At 49.3% G+C, this 23,706-nt stretch overlaps 1 protein-coding gene across 2 annotated transcripts in view; it reads right to left on the bottom strand.

Annotated features, from left to right (window-relative positions):
• Window positions 1-6,121: 6,121 nt before the first annotated feature.
• CD151 (CD151 molecule (Raph blood group)) overlaps window positions 6,122-23,706 on the bottom strand; it is a 57,797-nt gene continuing 40,212 nt past the window's right edge. For both annotated transcript variants that reach the window (XM_019551397.1, XM_019551398.1), the window contains 5 exons: window positions 22,484-22,558; window positions 19,709-19,813; window positions 17,834-17,989; window positions 11,161-11,247; window positions 6,122-10,162 (listed from right to left, as the gene is read on the bottom strand). In XM_019551397.1, the coding sequence (XP_019406942.1) occupies window positions 10,103-10,162; window positions 11,161-11,247; window positions 17,834-17,989; window positions 19,709-19,813; window positions 22,484-22,558 (483 nt within the window). In that variant the 3' untranslated portion in view covers window positions 6,122-10,102. The remainder of the gene's footprint in view (window positions 10,163-11,160; window positions 11,248-17,833; window positions 17,990-19,708; window positions 19,814-22,483; window positions 22,559-23,706) is intronic.

Genomic DNA, 23,706 nt, shown 5'->3' with positions numbered 1-23,706 from the left:
TTGCCAGGAGCACCTACCATATTTACATCAACTCAAGATAACCCTGAATTTAAAATGACCCCCCAATAATGAGATTCTGTAATTGGAAAATATATAAATGTGTTCACATTTTCCATGTCTAGAATCTTATTATTGGAGGATTGTCTTAAATTCATCCCCACCACCACTGCAATGAAGAAAGCAGTGGCAAGGGGCAGCCAATGGGAGAGGCAGTAAGGAAGCAAGCAGTGGAGGGGGCAGGAGATGGGGAATAGCAAGGGAGGCAGTGGGGGCGAAGCAGGTTGTCCCCTGCCACCTGTCCACCCCTCACTTACCCTCCTGGTGCCTGCCCCACTGCAACCTTGGGTCCCCAACACCCCCCATATCTCCCCTTTGCTGTTTCTGGCCCCTTGTACCCTTGGGACTCTGGCCCTTCCTCCCTGCCCATGTCCCTTCCCTCCTCCTGCAGCCTAGATCTGCCCCTGCCTGCAAATACCATGTGTGAAACAAGTTCATTTGGCAAAAGCATGTGGGAGTTCATACTCAATAATTGCTCCTAAGCCCTGGAACTCCTTCCTTTAAGGTCCACCAAGAACTGAGCATGGGCATCTTCCAGAGGTGATACAAGATCTTTTTATTTTGGTAGGCCTTCAGCCAGCGGGGATATATTTTGAGGCGTTGTCTGGTGAGTATGTTCTGTTGCATATTATTTTTCTTTTAAAATTCTTATACATCTTCATAATTCCTCTGCTTTTATTATTACAGGCCACTCTGATGCTCTTTGGAGGACAGCAGCATATACATCTAATAAATAAATAGATGAGTGGCTGGAGTCAAAGCCAGTCAGGTGGTGACTTACTGGAGCAGCACAAAGAGCCTGGCAGGATCTTCACTTGTAGCTACTTGAATCTCCACCTTAACTAAGCAGGCTAAGACTGTTCATCCCACCAGCTTCTTGTAGCTTAACAACCCAGGTATTCAGTAAGGACCACAGGGGAGCTGGATGGGGCACACAGCAATTGGGAAAGGGATGGCAGAACTGGAAGGGACCCCCGAGACAGAGGCCTTTCCCTCCCAGGTAAAGGTCATAGAGCCTTTGTAATAAATTGAACAGGGTCCATTCCAAATGCCACATGGATCCTGGGTTTTGTGCCCCATTCATTTGTGGGGCCGTTCCAGAACCACCATCTTTTTAAAATTTCCACTTTAATTTTATTCATGGGCAGTTTAGACCCTTTTTATTGTTGTGCCAACACTGGCCTTTAGCTTAAACTATTCATCTTCCTCACGGGTGTTTACCTCCCAAAAACATTTATGAAGAACAATCCTAGCCTTCATTTTGCTAGGTCAAACAAGCTGAGCTCTCCTGCCTTATGATAGGTTCACCATTGCCCTAAATACCCTTTGCAGCCTCTGCACCTGTTCCAGCTTGAACTCGCCTGTCTGGAACATGGGTGACCAAAGTCACATGTAAGGCTTGGCTTAAATCATGATTTCACATTTTTTGTGAAAATCATGAAATCAAGTGATTTTCACCAAAAAATGCAATTTGCAACAAAATGCTATGATATGGGCACTTGCTGGGGAGTTTCCCCAGTCAGTAGCAAAAGCCTAGCAGCCCAGGAGAGGAGGGAATGGGTCACAAAAGGGACAAGGGGAGGGGCTGTTTGCTTCTCCAGGTGGGAAAACTGGGGCCAGGGGGGGAGGGTTGGAGGCTCCCAGGGGCTGCCTTGGCAGTGACACAAGGTAGGGAAGAGGATGTTTGCTCCTCCAGGCAGGAAAACGGGTGTGCCAGGGGTTGGGGGCAGGGGGAGAATACATGGGCGGAGGAGCAAACAGCCCTTCCCCTACCAGGGCGGTCTGCCAAGGCAGTTCTCAAGTGCCCCCAACCCCCTTGGTTGCAAGGACTTTGCTGCTGCAATTAAACCTGCCCCCTCAGCTAATCAGGGGGTGCGGGAAAGACACCATGATCTGGGTGCGAAAATGGTGGCCCCCGCCATGCTGGGCCACAGTATTAGCGAGCTGGGCCTGCAGTTTAAACCAGACCCTAGTCATACATCATAGTCTAGATCAGTGGGTCTCAACTTATTTTGTACCAGGCCCCATTTGTAAACATTGATAGCCAGTCCTGACCCACAGCCCCCGGGCCCTGCCGGTGCCCCTTGCTCCTGAGCCACAGCTCCCCAACCCTGCTGATGGCCCTCACTGGCAAGCCACAGACCCCAGGCCCTGGGACTCTCGACCCACTGTCCCCTGCCCCCTATGTCTAGCCCCTAAAGCAACCCTTCCATTGATGAAAGATGTTGATGCCCCTCACTCCCAACCCACAGCCCCCTGCTCCCCCCAGCCCTGCCAGAGGGGACCCCCAGCTGCCCCGGTCCCACTTGGGTTGGAGTGTAGTGGCTGCAGCAAGCTCCGGCTCATGCGGGTGGCAGTGGAGCAAGTCTGGCCGCGGCACAGGCTGGAGGAAGGAGGCCGGGAGGCCTATAGCACCCCCTGCCCTGGGCTGGGGCTCCCATTCTATGCCAGGCAGCTTAGTCACAGGCCCCCCCTCCCCCCAGCAGCATCTCCCAGCTGCCCCACCCCTGCAAGTATGGGCACCAGCCCAGCCATGCAGTTCTCTCACAGGAGGAGCAGGTGCCTTCCCCCCTGCCCTGATGCAGCCTTGGTGCCTGGCCACTTTCCCCCAGTACCAGCAGGCACGTGCCCCCGCCACACACCCATCCCCTCCACACCTATACCCCCACCTCCACCTTGTACAGTCCCCAAGCCCTGGCCCTCCAACCCCCATTCTCCATACTCTTACCTGCATCCAGCTGCTGGGGCTGGTCCAACATCGTGCCTGGGTGCGTGTCGGCCATGTGCATGCGTGCAAACAGATGCATGTATACCCACTGCTGCAACTGTTCTAAGCAACTCCTTGCAGGCTGGAAGGCTGCCAGCCTGCAAAGGGAAACCCACACTTTCCCGTGTTTTTCTCGGACTTGTCTGAAACCCTTTCAAATATTCTTGCCACCCACTTTTGGGTTGCGACTCAGAGGTTGAGAAATGCTGTTCTAGATGAGGTATCACTAGTACTTGGTACCAAGGGATACAAGACTTGCCTATCTCCACTGAACATACCGCACCTGATACATCCCAGGACCACATCTTCTGTCCTCTGTTGCTGCCAACTGATGTGCAGCCAGCTCGTTGCAGAAATTCTTAATAGTTGGTAAGGGTACAACCTGGCACTTCAAATTCACCTTCATCCTTATTTCCATCAATGTCCCCAAATGGAAGGGGTATTTTGGATAGTGTAGAACAGCAGTGCTCAACCTGTGACACATGCAAGCCAGATTCGGCTCCCAAAGTGAATGGAGCTGGCCTGCAGCACTGAGGATCAGTGGCAAGCAGCTCAGCCCAGCGCGTTCCCTTCCTTGCCCTGCACCGTGCTGCTAATCCCCTCCGCAGCCCTCCCTGATCTCTCCATCTCCTCTCCCCTCTGGCTGGTGCTGCTTACTCTTTCCCTCCCCCTTCCTCTGTGATAAATGCTACTTGCTGGAAGCAAGCTCTATTTCTCTATTCTTTCCCCGCTCTCTCTCGCCTTCTTCTGACATTGGCATCCATCTCCCTCCTCACCTCCCTTATTGGAGGGGTGTGGTGGCCTGCATTTAATTTGGATTGCAAGCACCCAGCCCGCCTCTCTAAAAGCTGAGTACCAGTAGTGTAGAGCAGGCGTGACAAACTCACCTTATACCTCTAGGTGGATTAGGACCACAGGACTTCTTGTGTGCCAGATCCAGCCTAGGGTATGAGGTAGTGGCAGAAGCAGCTTGGGTCTGAATCAGAGCATGTGGAAGTGGCAGTGGCAATGGCAGCAGCTCTGACTCCAACTCAGGGAACATGGGTGCAGCTGGAGCTACCACCACTGTGTACCCTGTTTCATGGCAGCAGGGGTCAATGGCTAGGGAGATAGGGCTGTGGCAGTGGCAACAGCCATCATTCACCCTCCTGCCACCAACTGCATATTTACCAGGGCCCTCAGGCCCTTGATTCTGCAGCAGGCCATGCTCCCTAACTTCTGGGAGGCCTGCTGGTAGCACAGAGGGCCAGATATAAGGCTCCACGAGCCAGTCCAGTACAGGAGTTGTATTATTGACACCCCGGTTTATGGCACACAGCAGTGAAGAAGGCCCGTGAGGATGATCCTGGGGCAAGCGGTAAGGAAGAATTCCTAAATAAGGCTCTTGCTTGTGATATCAAAGAGGGAGAAAAGTGATGGGTGTCATGGCAGAGAGGCCCTGGGGTCAGGATGTATAAGTATATTGGAGTTAAGAGCATTGAGCAGGAGGTGCCATTTTCCATTCACTGCCCAGTATCCCCTACCCAGCTCTAGAGAGCTTCTACAGGGCACTGTGTCCAGCCCATAAAGCATCCCTACCATTGCTATACCAGAACCAGTTTAGCTTTGTCTTCCCCTTTCCCCTTGTCCCCCAGTCTGTTTCCTTGGCTGGGCTGGTTCCAGCTGTGTGAACTGAAAAGGAAGCTAAGAATGCAATGGGAAGCCAGGTGGAGCTGAACCAAGAACTCTATTTATTTCAGCGAATGATCTGAGCAGACTTCTGCACTCTACATGCCTGAAGGCCCAGGGCCAGAGTGTATTAAAACATCTGCCCCACTCCTCATTGCAAACCAACCCAGCCCAAATCTCAGATCAGTCTATATCAACAGACCCTGTTGCACAACACGTGAGAACAGACTTTTCCCTAGAGCTGCAGCGAACGTCTTTCCTTCAAAGGGAACAAGCAGAGGCCTTTCCATTTGAGTACGTCAGGAGTTACTTGCAACATGCTGTCCTCAGGTTTGGCAAAGTAACTGCAGGTAAAGCCTAACCCGACATGGTTTGCACTTGGGCCCAGCTAGCTCAATGCTGGGGTGTTCCAAGTCTCTGTCAATGTGCTGTACATGGGATGCAGAGTGCCACCCAGCGGTCAGACATGTTAATGGCAGGTAGACACGTTATCATGTTAGCAGAGGATTGATAGTGGTGACACCTGAGGGTGTACACATGCTCCGGGGGTGGGACACTTTAATTACAGCAGCTGCAAGAGCTGCTCTACTTAAAGCACCCGCAGTATCTTGTGTATTCAGTATCCCGCTCTTCAAAATGGCAGTGGGGCACTTTAACTGAAGCTCATTTGATGTGCTTCAGTTAAAACACCCCCACTGTCATTCTGAAGTGTGGGAATGCTAACTACACGAGACATGGAGTCTGGCTGGAGCGTGCCAATGGGGCAACTCAATAGGGCCTGCTCTGATGCACTGTAATTACATCACATCGGAGCAGCATCCCCACACCTCTACAAGGGTACATTTCCTATGGCAAAGGCAGGGCAGGCTTGACACCCAACTACAGAGAAGCTGCCAAACTTGCCTACCCCTGCGCTCTGGATGCACACATCCAACTGTATACATGCACCCTGTGCCACAGCTGTAGGAATTACTTACTGCAGCACAAGACATGAGGCAGAAGCAGGGTTCATCATATGGCACGAAAGTGGTGCCGTATTCTACTGACCTGCAGTAGCTAGCAAGTGCCACCGTACTGTGGAGGTGGGTATGAGTCTTTAGTTCGGTTTAGTGTGCGAGTGGGTACCAGGTGCCAGCAGACAGTCACACAGGATAGCAGAGCCCACTACCCAGTGCCCAGGCACATCCAGCCGGTTCTTCCTCCTGAGACTCAGAGCCCCCCAGTAAATGACAGGTAGCAGCTCTGCTATGCTGGGCTGAGCAGCAGCCACCCAATGGCAGAACCCATGGGAGCTGTGCTTGCTGGTCTCAGCTGTCACTCTTAACGCCTGCGACAAACGGCAGGGCCTTTATCACAATTGTGCTGAAAAATACATGCATGCATGTTGGGGCATGTGCCTTTGCAGCTCACTGTACCTGTATGTGTGTTAACAGTATGCTCTTGCTTACAGCCAGGGACCAGCAAATGTGGTGGCCTCAGGTTTCACTGGGTGCAATAAGAAATGCAGATGCTCCAAATGAGGCTGCTATCAGGCTGGCTAAATAGTGCCAGGAGACATCTCTTTCATGTGCTCCCTTCCCACCCCATTCCCCCAAGTCAGCTTTTCAGATTTAATGAACAAGTCAGATCCAAATTTTGCCTGGCCCGAGCCCACTGTTTATTCAGCCCTCATTATTCACAGCATGTATGTTACACACTGCATACTCAGGCCGATATACCCAGAGACAAATGCCTCGCTTTGGACTTGAGGCAAAAGCAGGTGAAGTCAACAGGCATTTTTCCAGTGACTTCTGAGAGCACTGATCTCTTGCCTGGGAACAGAAGATGCTGGGCACCCTCAGTTTCACCTGATGTAAGGCAGGGCTTAAAAGCTCTCAGCACCTTGTGGGGGGCTGACGTCCAGGTGTGCAGAGCAATAACACTACTAATGGAAATTGCTCAGCATCTCTAAAAATCCGGCTCTTTGGATCAATAGTTCTCAACCTCATTCATCTTGAAACCTTACTCCCACATAGCAACATGGGACAGACATGGTTGTGGTGATGCCCTGACCCATATCGAGGATGTTGTGGGGATCATGGCCCCTACATTCAGAACCTCTAGCGGACCCAACTTCTGCTGGACCACAGGCTGCAGCCCCTGCAATTCTAACAACCCACTACCCCACTGGTTGTTTCTTTGCTATTACTATACAAGAGAAGGAAAAACTCTAATTTGTTTAGCTTATTGGCCACGGTTACAAAAACATGAGCATGACATGGAGGAAATAAAACAGCTCCTCAGACAAAGGCCGGCTGACTGATTCAAGCCTGCTCTGGTTACTCCCCTCCCACCCGCCCCCTCCCCACTTTATACAACAGGTTTTTAGTGAGCAGGTACAGACAACTAGCAAGATACATGTAAGTAATTAGAAATATTGCTTCAAGCAATGTGTTCAATATTTTCCTTTTAGTTAGTAGGCAAAATCCCAGGAACTGGAGTAAAAACTGAGAAATAACTTAAGATAAGAGGTTTATCTTTTACAGAATTCTGTAATAATTTAGATTTTTTTCCTCACCTTTTTACCTTCCCAGGGTAAAAAAAAAAAAGCCCCCCACCAGCCCTCCACCTTTTGCTTGCATTAGTATCTAGGATTATTTCAGAGTGTTGCTGCATTGGAGATTTTCAATTTCACCTGCCTTGAATTTTATTAACTTCATCACCTTTTAACCTCACACCAGGAGCCAGCACACAGCTTCTGCTAGATTGATCAAAGCCTCTGCAATAGTGAGACATGCTCTGTGGGAAACCAGGAGAGTCCATAACGTTAACTGTCTGGCTGCTGGGCTGCAGGAGTCGGAACAAAATCCCAAACTAAAGGTCAAGGAAAAGAATTAATCACCCAGTTTGTATAGGGTTTATCATCACTGATAAAAACAGCATTTTTGACTTTAGGATAACTAACACACCTCAGCCAACTCAAAGTAAAAAACTAAATTGAAAAGAAGGCACTTCAGTTTTACCATGAAGTAAACTCACCTTGATTACCTGTACACACTTAGTTGTTAAATCTTGGTGAGTTTACCCCAGGATGGCTCATGCATTTTAGTTACTCACAGGGAAAAATGCAACTATTTGAGAATGAAGATGAGCACACTTCTTCCACATAGTGAACTGACATTTCCCATCTGTTGCTTGCACTCAAGCTTGCTGGAAGAACAAATATCCCCAGAGGCCCACCTTTCTTATTTCCCTGTGTGCTTTTAGCCTGACAGTAACAAAGACAAAGAAACACAGCATGATTCCCTCCACTACACATCCTAATACCTGACTTTAAGGCACTGCTTCACTGGGGAGCTTGCAGGACCAAGTCAACTTCAGAAGAGAGGAGGATGTAATGGGGTTTGCTGCTGCTGAGCATCAGAGCGACATTAAGTAGCTTGGTGGTTTCTGATTTCTCCCCTTCAGTGCCAGAGTAACAGTGCAAAGAACAGAAATTAATCGGGTCAAAGGAAGGCATAGGGTCCAAATCCACTGGGTGCCATGCACGCTGAGTGTTCAGTGCATCTGGTAGGGGGGAGGTCTTAATCGTGGTGCTTCTCACAGAAAGCAGCAAAAAGGAGAAGAGCAGTGCAGCAAAGAGCAGCACTGCAACATCAGGGGAGCACAAGGAGCATGATCTTTCAGCACTGGATGATTCCAAAGGGAAAGGAACAGATCCAGAAAAGTCCAAGCCAAATTTGAGTTTCTAAAAAGGAGGCTAGGGCAGGCCTTTCTATGAGCACCCTGCCCTATTCCCCCTACTACACACACACAGACACACACACACACTTCCCAGAAAACCCTCATCCTTCAGGGTCTTGCCCCAAGGTGAACTGGGAGAGGACACCCCTTTTGTCCTCACCATCACACACCTCTGAACACACAATCTATTCTGCTGTTGAGCATCCTGGTGACCTGGACCAACCTTTCAGATTGCACTCACTGACTTCCCTAAGCCTGGAACACTTCAGGAATGAACTCTTCTCTTCTGATCCCTCTTCTTGTTGCATCTACAAGGATGCAGTTTTCTTGGTCAGAGGGGACCATTATGATTCATCTGCTCTGACCTCTTGCACAACACAAGCCATAAGAATTCATTTTGGTAATAACTTCCTGAAACCCTTTTCTTATGCCTGAGTTTGAGCATATTATATCATATTTTTAGGGGAAAAAAACCACACCTCATCCTCACTTAGTTTACATCCACTTTAGACCTCACGGCCATTTTGTGCCTTTGGGGGCCAAACATTCATCCAAGCTTCTCTAATGTCACTATATACATTTTGTAGGTGTGTCAACCTATATACATAACATCTACCAGGTGCCCACATGCCAGGCCCATCCCACTGTAGCATGGATGGGGCACTGCATTGCAAAGGAGCCTAGGGATCAAGCTAGCTCCTAGCTGGCATCACAACCCAGGGGTACTGGAAAAGAGCATGGTAACTGCAACATCTGTGGTCATATAAGTATCATGGATTCCAGCAGAATTATCATCATGCAATCATACTGTTGTCCTGCAGTAACCAGACAGTTAACTTGCATCACCTAGCACTGACAATTTACAGAGTATATTTTGCAATTAGGTGAAGCTGAGCCTACCAGTTATTAGGTGAGAAGAATGTGAAAGCAGGGTTCCAGGTTTCATTAAAGCCAGATAATGTCTAGCTGATTAATGAGATCCCAGGAGGCCAATATAAAAACCTTAATGAATTTCCTTACCAGCCTCCAAGTCTGTCTCCTTGGGCAGGAATTAGTCCCTCAAGCTGGGACATATTTCACCTGATACGAGATTTTATCTTGGGAGTTTTCCAGGTTCAAAAAAAATCCTGGCAAATGAAAAAGCTTAGCCTTTGAATACCCAAATGTGGCAGGTTCCCTGCACAGACTATTTCTTCCAAGCCCATCTTTGAACCTGTCAGAGGGAGAGCAAGCAGGAGACAAATTATTTTTCCCCCTATTTACACTGGAAACCATTAATTAAAAAAAAAGAAATGGCAGAAAACCAGAAAAGAAAAAATGTCCAGAATCACTGAAGGCACATGGCTTCTGTTTCTCAACTGGCCTCTGAATGGCACGGAGGGTTTGAGGCAGAAGTGGAGAGGTTGTTGTGTAACCATCCCCAGCCACATCTGGTGTGAGGTCAGAATTATGGTAAAATCTGAGCTAGGACAGGTCGTGCGCTCACTGGCAAAATGGAGAGAAGCTGACACAAGTGACCAGAGCAGATACCTTCTTGGATGGTGTATGGCTGTGGCAGGACATCAGTATGTGCCAAGGGGGCTCATCTGGATGTGAAGAGGTTTGGCACCAATTCCCACCTGGCACAGAAACATCATCTGTCTCCATAGTTAGTGTGTGGCACTGATGAGCAGTCTGTCGGTGGGAGCAAACCACTGTTCTTTGGTGGTACTCTAATACCTTTGAACTTGAGCAAGAAGAGCTCCTACAGCTGTTGGGATCCAAGGGGCTTGGATAAGAGCCCAAGTCCTTAGGCTGTGGAAGTGTCCGCGTTGCTAAGTGGGGGTGGTGGATCTGGCAGTCGCTGAAGGTGGCAGCAGGGAGGAACTGATGGATTCCTGTGCGCTCCTAGTATGGTTCCGACTTTAAACTCTTATACAAGCAGCACGTGAAGATCATCCCAAAGATCTGAAGGGGGATGAGACAAGAGATGACACACACTTAGGAGCGGCTGTGCAGAAGGGGGCCTATGGAACTTAAATGGTTAACAGGCTCTAAACACTCAAGGTCATCTCACTGGGAGATCAGTTAGGCTCCTTCAGCTGACATAGACCTCTCCTGAACAGCAGGATTGATCAGTGCAGGCATGCCTCCCCTCACCCTGAGTCACTGGCTTCTTCTCCCTGGCATTATGTCCTACCCTTAGTGTCCTGGGAAAAACCTGAGCTCAAATTAATAAGCCTCCAGATGGGCAACATTTCCACCACTGCTCCACTCAGCTTGCAGCTATGGTAGTGCCCCACTAGAGGTCACCTTCAGTCTAAAATAGGAACAGCAGTAGCAAGGCCTATTAGGGAAGGAAATAAGGGTATAGCTGTCCCAGGCCCCACGCTCGAGGGCTCTTCCCACCAAATTGTGAGAATTTCCTTTCTTAATAGACATTAATATACGAGTACAGTAATAATTGCAAGTAACATGTGTAAATAAAGTAGAAGTACAATCTCTATAAATGTTTAGCTTGTGAATTCTATTGATTTCCAAAATAGGACAGGAGGGAGAACACAAAAATGCTATCTGCCCCCAAATCTCTCTCATAGGCTCTGAATCCGAGCCCCACTCTGCCTCTCCCCCAATTCCCCTATATTCCAGTTCGCTAGAATCTCATCCCTTAGGTCTGACCCCTTCTGCTGTACTGCATTTACTACCTGAAGGTCTTCCTTGGAAGCAAAAACAAAGGCCTCCAGTTTTAAGAACCCAGAGAATTTGAACTCTAATTCAGGCCATCTACACCTTGGGTTTCCCAAAGTACTTGTTACTAGTTGCTCTGAGGAGACCATAAACTGAATGGCAGAGAGGCCAGTGCTGCACCTCCCACTCAGTGTCCTGAGTTCAAGATGCTGCTTCAGTGGGGCAGGGTCCCTGGCATCGAGGCCTACCACCCTCTAGAAGTAGCCATGTCCTTTTACCTGTACACAAGCAATGCCAATCCCCACGGCCCCGATAATTTTCAGGTGTTCCTGGATGAAGTTTTCCAACTTAGTGATGCAGCCATTCTGTTAGGGTGATGGAAAGGAGACACAGTGAATGAGCTTCATTTCAATGTTCTGCCCCTCATACATTACAGTGTGTGAAACTGAAATGTGTGCGCTATGGCGGGCAGTGTCTGTGCAGGCAGGAAAACCGCAAGGATTTCTCGAAACAACTTATTATTCTTGCATGGTAGAGCCCAAGAATCCAGTCAGGGAACACAGCCCTGATATGTCATGCATTATGGAGACAAGTGGCAAAGAAAACAGGCTCTGCCCTCACAGTGAGTTTGCAAAATCATGACTGGCATGGGGCAAGTAAACAGGGATTTACTATTTACTCCCTCCTTCTCAATGCTGGCACTAGATGGGCATGCAATGAAATTACTGGGTAGCGGATAGAAGGTTTAAAACTAACAAAAATAAGTTTCTCACACTGTATGTAATTCACTTGCAGCATGTATTGCCACAAGATACCATGGAGACTGAGGACTTAGCCAGGTTCAAAAAGACTGAAAAATTTATGGAGGATTGGGCCATCAGTGGGTATTAAATGTGATAGGGGAATTGAGACTTCCTAGGCCTCTAAATACTGGAAGCTATGGAGGGAGACAGGAAGGATGTGAATCAATCTGGTAGGCTCTGCCATAAATGCTTCTTTCCAGAGACATAATGTAATGCCCGAGCAACCTGGATGGCACTGAAACATGGGCAGGGCAATGTCACTGGCTGCACTACTGGCAGCACGGTGGTGGCCAGTACAACTGCTTCTATTTCTTCACTCCCCCAACCCTGGTGCCCTGATCACCCACCCTGCATGATGCCACTTCCCCTTCCCTTAGCATCCTTTGCCACTGTGAGACAGGACACTAGGCTAAGTGGACCTGTGGTCTGACCCAGTATGGCTTTTCATATGTTCTTAACTTACATTTCCATTTTTATTATGAATACAGAAAGAGACACATGGACAGGAGATGCTACAGGGGGAGCGGGGAAGAGTCTAGAAGCATTCCAAAAATGGGTAGTTAACTCAGCCTGGGCCAAGGTCATTGCCTTACAAGTGGCAGCTGATAAGGCAGTGACCTCTGAGCATGACAGCAGCCTCGCTAGGCAGGGGGGCTGCAAGTGAGGCCACTTCACAGAGTGCAGGACATCAGCCCTGCAGCCAGAGCTAGCTGAGGCTCTTACAAGTTCCAACAGGCCTGTTGTGGGCAAGTTGAGACCTGTCAACAAGAGGGAAGTTTCTCTCCAAGATACATGGAGAAAGATTTCATTATTGCTAGAGTCTGCCTAGAGAGGACACTGCATCAACACTCAGTGTTGAAGGAAGCAGTGTTGGGTCCCCAAGGAGTTGCAGCTGGGACTGGTCACAGGGCCTTCTAACAGCGCAGCCACCATTTAAGGAGAATTCCTCTCTCAGTGCTTTAACAGGGGTCAGCAACCCCCGGCACGCGTGCTGAGCATGGCACTCAAGGCCATTTTGCTCAGCACACCACCACCAGCCCGGGCTCTAAGCAGCTGCTGACAGCCATGGAGCCCAGGCTGCTCCCAGCAGGCGGCTGGGAGGCTGCAAGCCCTGCTGCAAGCAGACCAGGCTCCGTGGGCCAGCTGCAGCTGGGAGGCTGCAAACAGCTGCTCTGGGCTCCAGCATGCCAGCACTCCGGCACCTTCCAAGGTAGACATTGTGGTTTTTTCGGCACTCCAGCCAAAAAACATTGCCTACCGCTCCTTTATAAAGTGATGAGGCACTGTGTGGGCCTGGAAAGTTACAGTGCTGCCTGCCTCCATCTTGTAATTGTGTCCTTGGCTGGCAGCCTTGTTCCCTTCCCAGGTCTGCCAAGTTGCTTTTGGCACAGAAAAGTGGCAAGAAGGTTCATTAGTTTTTGGAACGGGTATCTTTAAATAATTAAGCAGTTTAATCGAGCGAAGTGGAATCTTCCCTGGTGAGGATTTAACAGAGATTGCGCAGCACCTTGTAGGTGCCAGGTGCCTTCCAGGCAGGACAGAAAGGCTCCTGTTGCACAGATCTCACAGTCTACCAAGACAGATGAAGGCAGAGTAGTGTAACAAATAACCGTGGGGTTGGGGAAAGGAGGGGTATGGGGCTTGCTAGTTCCAGGGGCTTGAGATGAAGTTTTGCATCTATCCTCAGCAGCCCTGATCTAGACTAGTTATTTCTCAACCCAAACCTTCTCTCATTTCTTCAAACCCACTAAAATCCCATTTGAACTATCCTCTTTCCCTGCCCTCACACTGCCCTATGGGCACAGTTTCCTACTCTCCTCTAGGCTCCCAACTCGGTTTGAATCTATTCCAGGAGGTTTCTGGAATGCAAATGTGCCCATGACACACAACACGAATGTGCCCATGTGCTTGCATTTAATAGTTATGGATTACGGTGCACAGACTTTACGTCAGGAAGGTAAATGCGTGCACATTTACCTTTACGTCATGCATGCACATGACTATTCCATTTTAAAACCTACTGGACTACCGTAGAAATCAGATCCAACATTTAGTATTTATTTTAATGAATGTCCTTTCATTTCTCTCCTGGGTGACCCTCAGCAGTCTCCTGGAGATTTATATCTAATTCCTGGAGACTCCAGGACAATTCTGGAGGGTTGGCAACCCTACTCCCTTCAGAGGTAACAAATCATGCCTCCCCACAGGCTTTCTATCCCCTTTAAGCTAAATCAGCCCTTTCCTATCACTGGGTGGTGTTTTCCTCTCCTCAGAGTTAACTCAGCCCTCTGCCAATGCTTTCCTTTCAGAGCTAAACCCTGCTGCCCTGCGACCTCCCTCAGAGCTAGCCCACCTCCCTCTTTGATGCTCCTTCTCTCTCTAGCTATCTAGACTCATGCTTTCCCTGCAGGCTCCCCCTCTCTCAGCCAGATGGACAGGTGTCTAGAGCTGTGTATAACATGACCAGACAACTGGACCACTAACCCACTGCTGCAGTAGGATGCACCCTTCTGCTATCATGGTGTTTCTTCCTTGCCTACTGATCATTTGTTTGATTTTGCTCCCCACTTCCTGATCAAGACCAGAACCAGATGTGGAAAAGGCTCTACTTCAGGGGTGTCCAACCTTTTGAATGTGGAGCCAGATCATGAACTTTTTATCACCCAGTGGGCCAGCGAGCTATATTCAAACACCCTCTGTCCTGGGCCAGAGAGACCCTGCCTGTGTAGCCCTACTGCACGTCCCTGTTACTGCAAGGTTCATGGTAGCTCCTGGTGGGCAGGAGCAGGAGGGACCCATTCTGCATCCAGCCAGCTACTGCCCCAGAGACTGAAGGGGAGAAATAAATAGCTCCACATCTCCATCCCCCGAGCAGCGCAGCCCCATGAGCCGGCGCTGCCTGAGGGGGCTGGAGCGAAGTGGCCACTGCACAGCAGCCCCTCACCCACCCGACCACACGGCCCCGCTCACCGTGGTGCCCGGTTGTCCGCGCACACAGCCCTGGTGGCCTCAGCACTGCGAGCCCAGAGCACGGGGTCAGTAGACACCAGTTCCTGCCGCCTCGCCCCACAGAGGTCACGCCAGGACCCTGCCTGCTGAGGCCCCCCGTGCTGGCTTCCCACTTGCTGCTGGGGACAGGAGGAGGCCGGCCAGGTTGGCACCAGCCAGCAGAAGTGGCGGAGGAGCCGTGCGCCACTAGGGACTGACTGGTGCAGGCAGGGGGAAATGCAGCTGAGCCCCTGCTGCTTCGGCTGGGCTTGTCCTGTCCTGAGCGGCACACGGCTACTCCTCTTCCCACACACCACATAGGCAACGTCAAGCTGATGCGGTGTGTATGTGAACCTTGTCCTTTCTCCAGCCCTTCAGCAGCCATTAGGAAGCTGCTGAGGGGCTGGGGGAGGTACAAGGGGTGGGAACAGTGTTTACTTTCGTTTCCCGTCGCAGCACCTTGGGCCTCAGAAAATGCCTTGGTGGGCCGCATGTTGGACAAGCCTGCTCTACTTAGTTGTATTCAACCAACACAGAGCCAGGGATCTCCTTGTTCATGGAAGCCCAAATTATAAGGTAGGGAGGAACTGTTCTGAACCAGTCTCACATCCACCCATCACAATTCATGCCCTAAGGCATAACAGCTGGTTAGCTTTGTATGTCTGATCCTGTTGGTTTATCTGCAAACGTTAGTCATGCTCTTAAAACTACCAAATCCTCACTGAGTCCTGTCGAAAGAACATCCTCTGTGAGAAGAATATCTGCCTTAGAGGGGCTGCATTTTTGTTTACAGTACTTTCTTGTCATGATGAGATGTTGCAAACAAGGAGAAGGCTCCAGTTGGCATTCACCACCCCTCTAATTACTGCTCTCCAAGCAGCCAGCCATAGAGCTCACTCCACACATTTGTAATCTGACTTCACTAATGAATAAACCAGGCTAGAAAGAACATGTTAAAGCCACTGAACAGTACCTAGGGCAGGGTAAATCCATTTATGATGCCAAAATAAACGTGTGTATATCCAGCACCCAAACTAGGTCCTGTATTTATGTGCATTAGGCAGCTGAGTGCCCAGCTTCCCACTTTCATGCTCACTTTTTTGGGATTGCTTTGCCTGCAATCTACTTTACCCTAGCCCAAACTGTAGCCTGTCAGCACTCTAATAATTTGACATCTACACAACCCATTTTCTCCCAAATTTTATTTCTTTCCTTCACATCAGACAGACCAAACCCATCCATCCTTCTATCTAGCTGCCCCTCTCCCCATCTAAGGATCTGAGAAAATTCCACTTGAATCCTGCTACTGAGAATTTTTGCATGAGGTGGGTCTCACAGGCATGCCTCCCGTGTGGAAGTAAGAAAACATTAAGCTTTATGGCCAGCCGCACTTTTCCCTCTTCAGTCCCTGATGCTCATTTTTGTTGACTTTTGTGTTCCCCACAAATAAGCTCCCTGCGACATCCAGACCTGCTACTTGAGCTGCAGCTGTGACTGTCGAATACTGCACAAGGTTCTTCAAGATGCTCCTCTAGGTATGAAGCTCTGAAAAGCAATTTCTAGACAAATTTAAAAATGCTTCTTGCTCAGTTCAGTGATCCCACCTGCAAACAGGCTGCCTATATTATTCAGACTATGCCTACTCAGGTCATTGGCTTGCAAGTTATGATTAGACCGGGGCGGGCAATTATTTCAGGCAGAGGGCCACTTACCCAGTTTTGGCAGGCTGTTGAGTGCTGCATGGGTAGCCCCGCCCCTTGACAGGTGCCCCGCCCCCTGGTCACCATCTTGAGACCAATGTCCCAGGGCCAGCACTGGTGGGGTCCAAAGTGGGGCTCAGGCTGGCAGGGGTCTGTGGAGCCGGGCTGGGCTGCACCAGCAGGAAGAGGGGGGAGCTGGCCCGGTTCCATAGAGCCCCTTCCAGCCAGGACCCTGCACTCCTGCCATCCTGCTCTGGGCCCCGGCAGCACTGGCCCCGGGACACTGGTGCAGGCCCTGTGCTCCTACTGCCTCCCCACCTACTCACTCCCAATGTCCCCCAGCCCTGTAGTACAGGCGGGGGGCAGTGCACAGCCCCAACCCCCTGCTTGCTGGCAGGGAAGAAGCTGGTGCTGAGCATGGGGAAAAGCGGCCCCTTGCCCGCCCCATGGGCAGCACTCCTTGCTGCAGGTGCTCGCAGCCCATGTGGGGCTGTCTGAAGCAGGCACAGGCAGCCCCACATGGGCTGCGAGTGGCCCATGGGGCTCCATGGGGCAAGCGAAGGGCCGCTTTTCCCCATGCTCAGCACCATCTTGTAACCTGGCCCAGCTGCCAGCCTGGGCCCCGCGCCGGCTCTGGGCTCGCCTGTCAGTGACAGCAGTTGCGGGCCCCCCGCTTGCTGCACCAGGCAGTGTTGGCTGCTGCTGCCCGCCCAGAGCTTGCAGGCTGAGCAGCCCACAGGCGGCAGTGGCAAACACTGCCCAGCACAGTACGCGGCAGGGCCGCAGCTGTTGTCACCACACCCAGCCCCAACAGGCAAGCCTGGAGCCAGCATGGGGCCCGGGCTGGCAGTGGGGCTGAGTTACAAGGTGGTGCTGAGCGCAGAGTGGGGGAAAGCGGCCCTGCACCCACCCCATGGCCAGCGCCCCATGCTGCAACTGCTCACAGCCCGCCTAGGGCTGCCTGTGCCTGCTCCGGACAGCCCCGCATGGGCTGCAAGCACCTGCAGTGTGGGGCACCAGCCACGGGGCGGAGGAGGGGCTGCTTCCCCCCCCACCGCCCGACTCAGCTTTTCCCCAGGCTCCTTCCTGGTGTGGAGAAAAGCAGCCCCCAACCCACCCCATGGCCAGCGCCCCGCACTACAGCCACTAACAGCCCACCCCTGGATTAGATTTATGATTAGACTGTATTTTGCCCACCCCTGGATTAGACCTAGGATTAGACACCTAGCCCTTACTGATGGAGTCAAGGTGTACTGACCCCTGGTGCAAAAGTGTTAATTATATCCTGCCTCTTTCCCCCCTGGAGGGGTGATTTTGAGACTGGGAACAGGGTACAGTTTAAAAAATCCCAGTGACTTCAGCAAGGTTTAAATCCAGTCCTAAGTAGCTATGAGTTTGCTAGTAATTTGCATCACAGAACCAGCACCATGTTACAACTGCAGAGTCAGCTTGCTCTTTACCTCCTTGTAGATATTGGAAGGATGGTCTCTCTTGCCACATGCATCTGTTATTGTCTTACAGCAGCTGTCTGGGACTTTCCGCCCACCGGCTTCTGCAGATTTGATCCAGAGGCTGTCACTCCAGTCTGTATAGTTATTGCTTCCACAGCACTTGAACTGCAGATACACAAAGCACAGGCAAAGTCTGTACCTGAATGCACAGCACCTTCCTCTCTCATCCACCTTCTCCACCCCAAACTCCTGGCTGCACACTCCTTCCCCAGTACATTATCAAACAGTGATTCCAGCTGCCTGCATTTGTATTAGCATCTCTATTAGTGGCATGCTCATGTGTAAGGTACTTAAGGATGACTTTTGAACATCAGCAATATCTTCCTTTTAGCTGTGGGGAGATCAGTAGCAATTGCTATTCAATGGATACGGGACCAAAAGCAGTTGATTTATGTCTGCAGCTACTTCTGGGCTTAACAATATTGGGGAAGCATTGAAGACGATCAGGTTGAATCAAACTACAGACCTCTGCAAAATACTACTGCTCAGTAAGCAACAGCTCATGGCCCTGGAAGTTGTGGTTGACTGACTGGGCTTACTATCTGTATGGGTCCTAGCCAGCAGTCTGTCATGGGAATAAAGCTCAAACCATCAGACCATAAAGGTCTGTGTCTCCCTCCTTGGCTCTGTAAAACATGGAAAAATTGTAGTCCAGCAGTGGTCATACCTGACTCAGCATTTTTATGTAGCTGAGATCCTCAGAGAAGAGGTGACAGAAGATGTGCCAGTTATCATTTTTAATTTATAAGCAGCAATGCTTCGATGGTGGAAAATTGGACATTTATCTCCTTGTGACCTAAGCTATAGTTTCCTGGGTTTCAAACTAAAATGGAAACAGCAGATGTCAAAACACTAAAATACACACACTTTTTGGAAAGTGGGGAATATGAGAAAGTGGCCAGTGCAGGATTCAGGACTTCTCCCTGACTTCAGTGCTCCTGCATCTCTAAGGTGCATTTACCAGAAGAGAAGTGAGTGTCAGATACTGGAACACCAGTTTTCTCTAGTGGTGAAGATTAATTTGGTTTTAATATGAGTATATGAGTAGGAAGAGCTGAGGGGACTGGAGGATAATTTATAAGGACTATGAAGTTGTCAAGAATGAGGTCCTTCATATCACTTAGTTATTTCAATCCTTCAGCACTGCCTGGTACCACAGTAACAAGCAACAAGGCCTTTCATTTGTTATATCTCACTCTCTGGGGTACTGGGAAGCTTAATTAACACAGTTCTCCTTCTCACAGCCTACTGCTCACATCTTGGAGGCAGAAGCAGATATCAATATTCATTAGCCAGCATCAGCTAATTCTGTGAATGAAGCAAATGTCATCATCTCCCTTACAGCGATCTGATTGATTGTGTAGCCAACATCAGCATATAAAAGTCCTTACACATGCCTGCAAACAACTTGGCAAACCCTTGGCCCAGTGCTCTACCTATCCTGTTGGAAACTGGGGGAAGTGGGAAACACATATTTTCATTGACAAGAGCTCATCACCTTAGAATGATATTTTTATAGCTCCCTCCTTAGCTTAATTTTCTACCTCTCTTGGAGGCCTAAAGGAGCATAGTGGCAGAGCACTAACAATGCCACAGCTCTGGGGATGCGAGTTTGAGCCCCACACTGAAAACCATCCTCAGTAGTCCTATCTGTAAATGGGTACATGGTCATTCAGAGTGGGGAGTCAAGCATGGCTAGACAGGATGCTGGCCACAGTGCTCCCTAGTGCACAGCTGGCTACAAAAACTAGTGTACGTTAACCATGCTAGCTTGACAGACAGATAGGGTGGAAGAGACCTTTGATCTTGACCTTGGGGGCCTACCTCCTGCTGCAGTTTGTCCACTGCACTGGTCACATGCTCCTCTCCATCCTTCCGGTACTTCTGGGTCATGGTGTCCTTCAGGTTTTGCTTCAACTCCATACTCAACTAAACAGAAGGAGCAGTGGGATAAGACCATGAAGCAAAAATACCTCCCTCCTCAGTGCCACCCAGACCCTTTGACATTTCCTAGCACCTTCACTCCTGAGGGCAGCAGAAAGCCCAGTAGGAGCTTCTTGAAGTTTTCCTCTTCCAGTGTAGATTGGGCTGGTTTCCAGAATGCATGAGCTTATTTTAGCCTCCTGGCCCTTTAAATGCTATTCCCTCTCCCCTCCCCAGTTTTAATTTCTTAATTACTACAAAGGTTTCTTGTTGGGCCAAATCTGTCAGCCTGTAACATAGCTCACTGCAACAACTACCATATTTAATGGGATACTGTCAGGATAGACAGGCCTGCACCAAAATAGGACTTAATATGCCTCAGAGATTTCACATTTCCGGAACCAGAGGCCAAAGTGCTCTGGCCAGGAGCACTGCATTATAGATTCAGAGACCTGAGCAGACTGGGTTGAAGTGACAGTTTCCAAGCGTCTTGTATCGACAACTGAAAGGAAGCTGCACAAGATGACTGAGAGCATGATTTTAAGACTTGGAGGTCTTTCTAAATCTTAGCAATGTATTCACAGGGCAAGAAGAACACTGCACAGACACAGAAAGGTTGATATCTGGAACCTAAGCTGCTGACACATTGAAACTTGTCTGCAAACTCATCCTTTCATCTATTTGGCTGATGCTCCAAAGACCCACTTGCATTTTTTCCCCTGTATTTCCTTGCCCATCTCAATTGGCAACCAAAGTATAACTAAGAGCTACCTTCTTTCATATCAGCCACCCCCTCCTCCTTGTTCATTCAGAAACAATGCCACAATCTGTATATGGGAAATCACAAATCTCTTGTGGATGGATGGAGGTCACTGAATGAGCCAGGCAGCAGAAGGAAACAAGTTTGACTGACAGGAAAAAAGCTTCTTCATACATCTCTATTTCTCAAAAATCAGCAAGAATTGTCAGATGAAATACAGGAAAAGAAATTGTGGTCCCACCAGACCAGGGAGAGGAAGCCAGGGGGACAGGGGGCGGCATGAGTTCTGGATTCTTTTCACCCCCTCCTTTAAATCTGATGAAGGTAGCAGTGATTCTCCAATCCCATCAGTCCCAGAGGGGACAACACCTACCGTACAGAGATGACGTGAGGCTTCACTCATTAACATTTGCAAAGGGCTTTGAGATCCTGGGCTTGAAGGCTCAAGAGAAGCGCAAAGTACTTAGTGCAATAAAGACAAGGGGAAAAGTTCAGCAGCTGGTTGGCACCAAAGGCAAATAAAGAGAGAGAGAGTTCATTAGCAGAAGTATTTAACAGCAGACAAGCAGTTACCTGTGGGCTCACGGGGAAGAACTGCAGCATGGAACAGAGACAGCAAAAGAAACGCATGGTTTAGACACCCAGAAGCATTGGACACAAACAGCAAGGAGAGAAGGGAAAGCAACAGCAAAAAGAGAAAGCAGCCTGAGCTCAGGAAAGCAGAGGAGTTTATACAAGACAGAAGAGAGAAGCATGTTGACCGGTGAGCCAAACATGTCCCCAGATGATCTCCAAAGCTGCCTGGGACCACAGCTCTGAATAAGCCATGCTCCAGCTTGAGCTGAGAGGTGTCTACATATCCTCCATTGCCACAGCTTACTTTAGTCCTTGCTCAGATCCAGATGGAGCATGGCTTCCATGGGGTGATCCTTCCATATCAAAACATGGAGATACTGTCAATTTTATTCTTGCCAATGCTGCTGTTGATAAGGCAAAGCAGGGGTGCCCAGAACCAAAATGGAAGTTCCTCTTCCAATGAACAGCCAACCACTGAAAATGCCTCCTCCTATCTGCAGTGTGTATTTGGTTTTGCAAACAAACCTCACACCATTTCCAACAGTTTGCCCTCCCCAGAAGCCAAGCCTTTTCCTACTGGCTGGGAGAAAGAAGACACAGACAGCTTCTTCAGAGGCAGCTCGCTAGCCTCTTTACTCCTCATTGCCTAGACTTGCTCTGATCCTGTGAAACCATCTGATCCTTACAAAGACTAAAAGCTATGTTATCTATGACTGCCCTGGACCTCAGGTTGTGACCTTGGGTATTTGGGGCTGTAGTCTTCTTGGTCAGTCCCCCAGTCATGCTAGCTGAATGCTGTACAAATGGATCCCCAAGAGAACACTGATGGCTAGAAGGACTACACTTTTCAACTGGCCCTTTACCAGTCCATACCAATCCAGGCACTTTATGGCAAACTTGCCTAGCTTGGCAAGGATTGGTTCTGTTCCACAAATACACTAGATGGCCTTACTGTAATAACCCTTACCTGTGTTACCCTTACGGATATCTGAAAAAGCCTCAGGTCAATAGTCTCTACTAGAACCAGTGATTCATTCCCCTAACAGCTCCCTTCATAACACCATCACAAATGAGGGCAGGCAGGGGCAGAAAATGTCTCTGTCTCCTACATACACACAACAGCTGAATTCCTTGTCAAATAACCTGCTGTATTTTGTATATGGAGGGAACGGAGTAAAGATACTCAGTGAAACATGGGTCTGAAAAGACATGGGGCTCCAAACAAAACCTAGATCCCAAACCCCTGGCATCTGTGCCATGGCCCTACTCTCAAAACAGGTGACAACTAGCAGCTCCCTCTCTCTCTTTGGTTTGAGCCCTTTGGTTTAATTTGCACTTACCTGCTGGTAGTAGATATAAGCCAGGATTCCAGCAATGATCTCAAGCAAGAAAATGCACAGCAGCAATATGAAGTACTGCAAAACAAGGGTGAAACGTCACCTGTCAGAACAGGACACTGGGAGGGAACAAGGAAGGTCATAGAAGCTCCCTTCAGAGTTATAAGGCAAAAAAGGGGCCAACATGTGTCATTATTATTTCTTTATTGCAGTTGTTCTCAAAGGATTCCCTGGAGATTGGGATCATATCAGATTAAGCTCTGACAAAATGTTACAAACACCACTCAAGATAAGCAGCATCAAGGAGTTTTATACAATAGTTTGAAAGCAGAGGAGGAAGGAAAAGTGAGGGCAACATAATGAAATCTCAGAGTGTGGCTAGCAAATAACTTTTTTTTTTTTTTAAATAAAATTCTGCCTCACCAGGTTCCCAAGGTTTTTATAATCCCTTTGGCTAAAGGAAACCTCCACTTCCTAGCAGGCTGCCTCTCTGCCTGGAAGACACAAGCACCCTTTGGCACTAGTAAAATACTGCTGACATGCACACCCACTTGTTTCTATCAGATCAGATTTCCCCTGTCACCCTGTGCTGGGGTTCAGCAGCTGCACGGGAGGGACAGTTAGGTTTCATTGGCAGGCCAGGCTTTAATCTGAGTGTACAATTTCAAACATTCACTCCCACACCCGTACTCTCCCCCGAGCAGCTCTCAGCTGAACACTGCGAAGCATCTGCACATGCTTGTACAAGGTACCCATTCATACCATGGGAATGAGTCACCCGATGGAGAGCTGGATAAGGAAAGGCTGGGCTCCACACTAACAGAAGGCTAAAAGGGGCATGACAGGAAAGCAACCCACCCAAACAAAGGGGTCCTTTCTTTCGTCGGAGCCCAGTTATGCAACGTTTGCCTGACATCATCTTGCCAAGAGGGGAAAAAACAACCAATGAACTGGAAAGTTTCTCTTTCCTTCATCTATTTTCTCCACATGGGATATTTTTAGTGCTCGTGTCAAAAGCATTGAGGTGGAGCTGGCATGTGCCACAGCATCTCAGTTCATTAGCGCATGTCAAAGAGCTGTGGCAGGAAATCCTAGAGTAGGCTATGGATGACAAGGCCTCAGAAAAACACAAGTTAGTACCTCTACTGCCCATGTGGTCAGCTCGTCTATCCTAAAGGATCTGGTTGTTACTGCTATTCCACCTTCACCCTGGTACGCTGTCTGCT

The sequence above is a fragment of the Crocodylus porosus genome, unplaced genomic scaffold, assembly GCF_001723895.1.
Source record: "Crocodylus porosus isolate Cpor-Errol unplaced genomic scaffold, CroPor_comp1, whole genome shotgun sequence".
Taxonomy (NCBI): domain Eukaryota; kingdom Metazoa; phylum Chordata; order Crocodylia; family Crocodylidae; genus Crocodylus; species Crocodylus porosus.
The sequence above is the reverse complement of the archived record's forward strand: the minus strand, read 5'-3'. Positions and strand labels throughout refer to the sequence as shown.